The 9,586-nt window shown below is 43.7% G+C and overlaps 1 protein-coding gene and 1 long non-coding RNA gene across 2 annotated transcripts; both read left to right on the top strand.

Annotated features, from left to right (window-relative positions):
- The first annotated feature begins 500 nt into the window (after nucleotides 1-500).
- Nucleotides 501-992, top strand: LOC148378139 (uncharacterized). Its single transcript, XR_015856158.1, has 3 exons — nucleotides 501-563; nucleotides 648-718; nucleotides 855-992. It is a non-coding gene; the product is annotated as an uncharacterized LOC148378139 (long non-coding RNA).
- A 278-nt stretch (nucleotides 993-1,270) lies between these two features.
- LOC148378138 (janus kinase and microtubule-interacting protein 3-like) lies at nucleotides 1,271-2,253 on the top strand. Its single transcript, XM_088367998.1, has 4 exons — nucleotides 1,271-1,414; nucleotides 1,627-1,689; nucleotides 1,776-1,874; nucleotides 1,960-2,253. The coding sequence occupies exons 1-4, from the start codon at nucleotides 1,346-1,348 to the stop codon at nucleotides 2,251-2,253; spliced, it is 525 nt and encodes a 174-aa protein (XP_088224124.1). The 5' UTR covers nucleotides 1,271-1,345.
- The last annotated feature ends 7,333 nt before the right edge of the window (nucleotides 2,254-9,586 follow it).

Below are 9,586 nucleotides of genomic sequence, written 5' to 3'. Positions count from 1 at the left end.
ACTCGCTGTGCGCTGAAAACGACGGACTTGCCCGGCTGCTCAGCCCGTCAACCATGAGCCGCGAGCGCGACATCATTGTCCGTAGGCAGCTAGTGGCAAAATGCACCCTGTTAGAGTTGCGCTCGCTCCAACTTATTTTGCAAGAACCACACGGGAGACAAGTAAGTTCTTTTGGACACCTGCAGGTGGAGAGTCCATCCGTTGTACGAATGAAGTCTGACTCTCGGCTCCTGCACGAGCATTTTAATTAAGAGAAACAGGGTGGGTGTAAGAGTGGATTGAATAGAGGAAGCCCTTGACCTCTAGTCAAAACATAGCAAGGGGTGTTTTACGACTTTGTGTAGGAAGGGATAAGCGATGGGGATAAATAAGGGATAAATAATATTATTTATTACAGGTTGCAGTCAAAGTCAAAGCAACATAATGATACGATAAAGATAATCTGGAAAACCCTGACACACCCTGTAGTTGTCACTTTTGGAAAAGACGAGCGTCCCTCCAATCATCGCCGGTGACGTGTTTTTCAGGCTCTGGAGACAGGAGCTCATGTCAGAAATGTCATTGTGAGTCGCGTTTGTTTCTGCGCCGGAGCCGTTCGTTCCCTTTGCATCCAAAGAATCTCAAAGGCGGATTATTTGTGTCGACAGGAGAGAGATTTGCTGCTACGATACCGACGTCGAGAATCTCTGAGGAGGAACAAAGCGTGAGGTCCTGCAAGGTGAGTCTGTTTGTTTGCGGCTGCTTGGTGTTGCGCAAGATGAAATGGCCTTTTTCTCGCTATCGTTCCTCTCGTCGATTCATCGTGAGGTGTCGCTTCAGTTTGTTCAGAGAGATGTTTGCTTCCGCGCCCGCAGGTCATCGAAACATTTTACGGCTACGACGAAGACGTGTTGGTGGACTCGGACGGATCGTCCTTGTCTTTTCACACCGACAGAACCCCCGACACGGAACCCGAAGAGGTAGCCCGCCATTTCTGCCAGCGTATTGGCACCAAACATTCCTCTTCAGCCTGGAATCGGACTCGTCTTTGCGTCGCGGGTGCTTTGTCGCCGGTCTGACTGATTCTGGTACTAGTGCTGTGTTGCATTGGTGTGTGCATGAAGAGGCGGAGCTTCGCTACCGCCAGCTGACGCAAGAATATCAAGCGCTGCAACGAGCCTACGCTCTGCTAGCCCAGACCAGCGAAGGGGACTACGACGCCGAGAAGGAGATCAAGGTGGCGCCCCTTCCCGCAACCCCCGGCCGGGTCGCAGCCTCCCCGTTCTCACCCAGCCTCGGGTGTTCTCTGGTCTGAAAGGAGGAGGAGGAGCCTCCCTCCTCCTCCTTTCAGACCAGAGAAAAGCTGATGGTAGAAATGGGTCACTATCAAAGCAGAGTAGCAGATCTGGAGTCAGCGCTGAAGCAACAAGGACAGGTAAGCTCATCAATGAGCACACCTTTTTCTCAGACAAAATAGCTACATTCTTCAGTCACTCATTCGTCTGGCATTACTGGACCAACCCCCCCCCCCCGAATGTGGCTGGGAAAATGCGGAGAAAAGCAAATGTCATTTTCCAGTCAACCAAAGAATTTGTGGATGAAAATGACACAACATTCCAAAGCTGTCCACGCGTTTGTCTCTTCTAGAATGTCAAGTGGGTGGAGGAGAAGCAGCTGCTGCGTCAGAGCAATCAGCAGTTGGCCGAAAAGGTGACGGAAAGAAAGGCGCTGGGCGGAGTCGCTTGGCGTCACACCCGTCGGGAAGCCCCGCAGATGAGGTCTGACTGTCTTTTCAGGTCAGGCGGATGGAGGCGGAAGAAGCGCGTCTGAAAGAGCACATCCAGGATATCCGAGACCAAAACGAACTGCTTGAGTTCCGCATCCTGGAGCTGGAGGTGGGAAGACTCGCACAAGCGTGTTGAGGCCAGAGATGTGACGGACGGACGGACGGACGGACGGATGCATGCCTCTGCCTTTCAGGAGAGGGAGTGGCGCTCCCCCGTCTTGAAGTTTCTGCAAGTCCGTTTCCCAGACGGCCTCAGCCCTTTGCAGATCTACTGCGAGGCCGAGGGCGTGAGCGTACGTAAGGCGTCCCTCGCAACCCTAACCTTAACCCGAGGTCCCAGAACACCTTACATTGCTCCTTGCGCCTTTCCCCCGGACATCGTCATCAGTGATCTGATGAAGAAGCTGGACATCCTGGGCTATAACGCCGTAAGTGTATGTCGAACTCCTTATGTTCGCACTCCACGAGACTCGGCGGCTCAAATGTGACTTTTGGAAGGCTTTGCGCTGAAAGAAGCTTGTTGACGCTGTGCCTTTGGGCTCTTCTATGTTCTGCAAGCAGAAGGGCTACCTGGATGAAGAGTTGGACTTCAGGAAGTGTTCCATGGACCAGGCTCATAAGGTAAGCCTCCCTCAAATCTCCCGCCGGACCACTGATGGACGAGGATTGCGGCCCAGAGGATCCTGGAGCTGGAGGCCATGTTGTACGAGGCGCTACCGCAGCGGGACTGCCCCGCCACGGACGGCGAAAAAGCCAGCCACGCTGGCGTGAATGACGTGCTGACGGCGGATCAGAGAGAAGAGCTTAGGAGCGCCGTGGACCAATGGAAGCGAGCCCTGATGTGCGAGTTGAGGGAGCGCGACGCTTGCATCCTCCAAGAGAGAATGGATCTGCTGCACAGCGCGCAACAGGTAAGGGCCCAAAGCCAGCCCGGCACTTACTTGCACGCTTACTGGCTTTTGAATGCCACTTTCCATTTGTCCGTCCTAGAGGAACAAAGAGCTGAAAGAATTCATCGAAGCTCAGAAGAGACAAATCAAACAATTGGAGGAGAAGTTTCTGTTTCTCTTTCTATTCTTCTCCTTGGCCTTCATTCTGTGGCCCTAACACCAGCTGGTGAGTGAGCTCCAGCGGCACCGCACTCGACACCTCCGATACACTGCCAGCCGGTCTCAGACGTTGGCAGACGCTCCGATGCCAACGTATACCCCCCGCCACGGTGACAGAGGCACCGCGTCACACCGGCGCTCATCCAATCAGAAGGCAGGAAAAGCAAATTCACATGCAGGGCACTTTTGAACCAGAAGAGAGCGCCACAAAAAACGGTTGTTGCCCCAAACGCGCACTAAAAAGGGTCAGAATAACAAGAGTCCCACTGGCCAGCCGGGGCCACCCGTCCAGCTGATTCTTCAGGGGGGAAAAAAATTGGAGTCACCGGTGAGTACATTTTGCATTTAGCTCTGCTTTTCTGCTTCTGTCTTCAAGTGTGTGGCATCCTGCGATCAAAGATTCAGCCAACCCCAAAGCGGTTGACCTCAACGTCCCACCACCATGCCTACCAGAGCAGGTGACATGATGCTTTGGACATCCTTCCGTCTCAGATGCCCAAAAGTACTCTTTGCCACATCTGCGGCAATACGGTGTCTTTTCAAAGGTGCAAATAAATCCAGCGTGGGCGGAACACGCACGTCTTCGGTTTTTCCCGCTTTGTTTGTGTGACAGCTGTTGTGAAAATTTTATACAAATAAAGTTGTATAGTACAGGTTTGGCCAAGCCGCAACTCCCGAACCGCATGCGGCTCTTTTATGTTCATATCAACATTTGTGTGTGTGTGTGTGTGGGGGGGGGGGGGGGGGGGGGTTGTGCGTGTTGGCTTCACTTGAGTTCAATTTGGTATTTTGGTCATAAGCGCATGTGGTGAAATTCCACAAAGTAGGATGGGCAAACACATTTCTTTAAACTATGAGTGTCAATTGGGCTCTCGAAATGGCAGGGAAAAGATGCACAGCAAAACCAAAATACGTAGATGAACACAGGACGTTTTAATCAGAGTGGGAAAGTTTCTATTTTTTGTTGAACGTGATGGCAAACCATTCTGCCTGATATGTCAGACCTCAGCGCATTTCAAAGATTCAAATCTTCAGCGCCATGCACTTCAGCTCACTCCATGCTAACATTGATCAGGCGTCGAACCCGCAACATCATGCTTAAGAGGTGGCCATGCTAACCAGTGCGCCATTATGTCAACGCATAATAACTAAGTCTACTGATCAAAACAGCGGTTACTATATGACGTCGCTACGTCGTGGTCACGTGACGCAGACAAGACGTCAATGGACGTGGGCAGAGTTAACTTGTTTAAAAGGGAGTGGGCAGAAGAAATATTTAATTTATTTAAATCTATTTTGAGTGCACACCATTATGCCAATGCATAACAACTGTAAATCTACTAAACAAAACAGCGGTTGCTATTTGACATCTGCCACGTCGTGGTCACGTGACATACGTGACGTCGATGGGCGTAACTTTCGCCGGAATTCAAATCCGCGGGGAGAGTTAACTTGTTTAAAAGAGAGTGGGCAGAAGAACTATTTAATTTATTTAAATCTATTTGGTGTGTGCGCCATTATGTCAATGCATAACAACTGTAAGTCTACTAAACAAAACAGCGGTTGCTATAGGACGTCTGCCACGTCGTGGTCACGTGACGCGGACGTGACGTCGACGCCTACTTTACATCCCACCGATCACAGGACCCCTCGGCTGCATAACCGTGCCCCCTTCCCAACCAATCGGATTTGCTATACGCGAAAACGACGCCAATGGAAAGAGCTTCCGCCCAAATTTAAATCCGTGGGCGTGGCTCGCAGCAGGAAGTAGGAAAATGGCGGCGATGTTGACAAAGACACGGCGGATGGTAACATACGACTAACAAGAGAAATATTTTTATTTTCTGCTTGCAACTGGACCGTCCAGAGCGTACACGGTAAGTACAACTCATCGTTTTTAAAAAGAAGTACTTTTGTTGCCCTGAAAAGCGAGTGAGCGTGGCGTTTGTGGGGGACGTCGAATTTCGACGATTCTTTCTGGTCAACGGTTGTAAATGATTGTGTTGATTAAAAAAGAAAACTTGATGTAACTCTACTTTTAACTGCCGTTTCAGATAGATTTGGAATTGCATCACATCCAATTTTGCCTAGAGCGTACACGGTAAGTAACACTCATTGTGTTTAAGGAGATTTACGTTTGTAATAGCAGAAGTGTAGCCGCGTTGCGTTGTACGTGTGAAAATTGGTCGAGGCGAAATGTTAATGTTTAATTTCATTCCTTTAGGTTCCACGGTGTTTGTTGGCTGCAAGTTTTCCACTGCAAGAAGAGGCTCGTATCATTGACCAGGAGCGAGCTACAATGGTGAGTAGCCATAACATTTATGTTAAACACTTCCTATTTCATGTCTAACAGTACTTGATTTAACAAATAACCATAAATAAATACAGTGTGGGCACTGAAGTTAACATATGTGATTATACTGCCTAATCTGTCACCGAGTAGATTGTTGCAAAGTAATATAAGATCCAAAGTTGTAATTCAGAATAGTTTTCAAAAGAAGGCCATTAGAATTATATACAAGTCTGATTACCCTGAACAAGCTATTAATTAAATCACAAATTCTTCAATTCAAAGATTTGGTAGATTATCAGACAAATAATGTCTAACAGTAATTGATTTAACACATCACGATAAGTAGATTGAGTGTGGGCACTCTCAAGTTAACATATATGATTATACTGCCTAATCTGTTACAGAGTATGTTGTTGCCAAGTAATGTAGAATAGATCCAAAGTAGTAATCCAGAATAGTTTTGAAGAGGCCATTAGAATAATAAACAAATCTGATTACCTTGAACATAATAACAAGCTAAGTGTTTAATATGTCCTATGAAGTCAAAATTGGGCACCATCATGTGGTGAAATTTGGAATTGCATCACATCCAATTTTGCCTGGGAACAAACAGATTAAATAAATCTTAGTTTTGAATAAGCCACTCCTTCTCAAACAAGTAAACTCTGCCCATTTCGCGCAGTAGATGTTCTGTTAATATCTAGTATTTATACAAAGTCATAATTTAAATTGCTTTCAACCTTCATTCATCGGTTCAACCAACATTACTCGCTCTTATTACCAACTTGTATTGATTTAACTAAGCGTTTAATACTTCCTATCAGGTCTCAAGGCAAGATTTGGCAAAATACAATTTCAGCAAATCCAATTTTGCCAGGGAACAAAAATAGATTAAATAAACTAAATAAGTCTTCTTCCCATTAAATAAATCAGAAAAGTCTGTCTTGTAACCAGTCCTCTTCAAACAAGTAAAGTCTGCCCATTTTGTGCCGTAGATTTTGTGTCCATGCCTAGTATTTAAACAAAATCATAATTTAAACGACTTCTTTCCTTCATTCACTTTGGAAATTTGGAATTGCAGCAAATCGAATTTTGCCAGGGAACAAAAATAGATCAATTAAACTAAATAAGTCTTCTTCCCATTAAATAAATTAAAAAAGTCTGTCTTGTAACCAGTCCTTTTCAAACAAGTAAAGTCTGCCCATTTTGTGCCGTCGATTTTGTGTTAATGCCTAGTATTTATACAAAATCATAATTTAAAGGACTTCATTCCTTCATTCACTTTGGAAATTTGGAATTGCAGCACATCAAATTTTGCCTGGGAAGAAAAGTAGATTAAATAAATTTAATAAGTCTTACTACTTCCCATTAAATAAATTAAATACGTCTTACTTGTTCCCACTCCTTTTCAAAACAGTAGTTTAAAACGAGGGCCCTTCACTCAATCTTTAACCTCAACCCCGCACGTTGTGTTGTATCTGTGAATGTTGGTTGTGGCCAAATGATAGTTTTCTTTCATTCGTTTAGGTTCCAAGAAAACTTGATGTAACTCTACTTTTAACTGCCGTTTCAGATAAGCGGGTATTACGTCGCAGTCATGTGCCGCGGATATGACGTAATTGCCCGAACCTCCGCCAAAATTCAAATCTGTTGGCGCGATGGCCGTGAGCCACTGAGCAGCGACGATTATCAACGGAAATATCTTTATTTTCTGCTTGCAACTGGACCGTCTAGAGCGTACACGGTAAGTAACACTCATTGTGTTTAAGGAGATTTACGTTTGTAATAGCAGAAGTGTAGCCGCGTTGCGTTGTACGTGTGAAAATTGGTCGAGGCGAAATGTTAATGTTTAATTTCATTCCTTTAGGTTCCACGGTGTTTGTTGGCTGCAAGTTTTCCACTGCAAGAAGAGGCTCGTATCATTGACCAGGAGCGAGCTACAATGGTGAGTAGCCATAACATTTATGTTAAACACTTCCTATTTCATGTCTAACAGTACTTGATTTAACAAATAACCATAAATAAATACAGTGTGGGCACTGAAGTTAACATATGTGATTATACTGCCTAATCTGTCACCGAGTAGATTGTTGCAAAGTAATATAAGATCCAAAGTTGTAATTCAGAATAGTTTTCAAAAGAAGGCCATTAGAATTATATACAAGTCTGATTACCCTGAACAAGCTATTAATTAAATCACAAATTCTTCAATTCAAAGATTTGGTAGATTATCAGACAAATAATGTCTAACAGTAATTGATTTAACACATCACGATAAGTAGATTGAGTGTGGGCACTCTCAAGTTAACATATATGATTATACTGCCTAATCTGTTACAGAGTATGTTGTTGCCAAGTAATGTAGAATAGATCCAAAGTAGTAATCCAGAATAGTTTTGAAGAGGCCATTAGAATAATAAACAAATCTGATTACCTTGAACATAATAACAAGCTAAGTGTTTAATATGTCCTATGAAGTCAAAATTGGGCACCATCATGTGGTGAAATTTGGAATTGCATCACATCCAATTTTGCCTGGGAACAAACAGATTAAATAAATCTTAGTTTTGAATAAGCCACTCCTTCTCAAACAAGTAAACTCTGCCCATTTCGCGCAGTAGATGTTCTGTTAATATCTAGTATTTATACAAAGTCATAATTTAAATTGCTTTCAACCTTCATTCATCGGTTCAACCAACATTACTCGCTCTTATTACCAACTTGTATTGATTTAACTAAGCGTTTAATACTTCCTATCAGGTCTCAAGGCAAGATTTGGCAAAATACAATTTCAGCAAATCCAATTTTGCCAGGGAACAAAAATAGATTAAATAAACTAAATAAGTCTTCTTCCCATTAAATAAATCAGAAAAGTCTGTCTTGTAACCAGTCCTCTTCAAACAAGTAAAGTCTGCCCATTTTGTGCCGTAGATTTTGTGTCTATGCCTAGTATTTAAACAAAATCATAATTTAAACGACTTCTTTCCTTCATTCACTTTGGAAATTTGGAATTGCAGCAAATCGAATTTTGCCAGGGAACAAAAATAGATCAATTAAACTAAATAAGTCTTCTTCCCATTAAATAAATTAAAAAAGTCTGTCTTGTAACCAGTCCTTTTCAAACAAGTAAAGTCTGCCCATTTTGTGACGTCGATTTTGTGTTAATGCCTAGTATTTATACAAAATCATAATTTAAAGGACTTCATTCCTTCATTCACTTTGGAAATTTGGAATTGCAGCACATCAAATTTTGCCTGGGAAGAAAAGTAGATTAAATAAATTTAATAAGTCTTACTACTTCCCATTAAATAAATTAAATACGTCTTACTTGTTCCCACTCCTTTTCAAAAAAGTAGTTTAAAACGAGGTCCCTTCACTCAACCTTTAACCCTATTTATTCACCTTCTAGGCTAAGTGTTGAAGGCTAAGTGTTAAAGGCTAAGTGTTAAAGGCTAAGTGTTAGAGGCTAAGTGCCAGAGGCTAGGCGCCAGAGGCGAGTTTTTGTGGGCTGAAGTTTTAGTGGGGTTAGTGTGAATACAATCCAAAAGAATACAACAGAATACAATACAATAGAATATAATACATAGATTAAATTCAATAGCTCTTACTACTTCCCATTAAATAAATTAAATACGTCTTACTTGTTCCCAATCCTTTTCAAAAAAGTAGTTTAAAACGAGGGCCCTTCACTCAACCTTTAACCTCAACCCCGCACGTCACATTGTGTTGTATCTGTGAATGTTGGTTGTGGCCAAATGATAGTTTTCTTTCATTCGTTTAGGTTCCACGGTGTTTGTTGGCTATGTTTTCCACTGTCAGAAGGATGAAAATACAAAGTACAACGCTTGGACGTGGGCGAAGACGTCACCGGTGAGTCCTTCCTTCCTATTTATTTACCTTCTAGATGCTAGAGGCTAAGTGTTAGAGGCTAAGTGTTAGAGGCTAAGTGTTAAAGGCAAGACAATACGAACAACACAACACAATACGAACAACTCAACACAATATGAACAACACAATATGAACAACACAACACAATACGAACAACACAACACATTACGAACAACACAACACAATACGAACAACACAACGATACTGCACTGAACAACACGATACCGCACTGAGAAACACGATACCGCACTGAACAACACGATACCGCACTGAACAACACCATGCCGCACTGAACACCATGCCACACTGAACAACACCATCCCGCACTGAACAACACCATGCCGCACTAAATAACACCATGCCGCACTGAACAACACCATGCCTCACTGAACGACACCATGCCGCACTGAAAGACACTATGCCGCACTGAACGACACCATGCCGCACTGAAAGACACCATCCCGCACTGAACACCATGCCGCACTGAACAACACCATCCTGCACTGAACAACACCATCCCGCACTGAACAA

The sequence above is a fragment of the Syngnathus floridae genome, unplaced genomic scaffold (assembly GCF_059516105.1).
Source record: "Syngnathus floridae isolate MCC-2025c unplaced genomic scaffold, RoL_Sflo_1.0 HiC_scaffold_63, whole genome shotgun sequence".
NCBI lineage: Eukaryota > Metazoa > Chordata > Actinopteri > Syngnathiformes > Syngnathidae > Syngnathus > Syngnathus floridae.
Note: the sequence above shows the minus strand (reverse complement) of the source record. Positions and strands in the feature narration are given on the sequence as shown.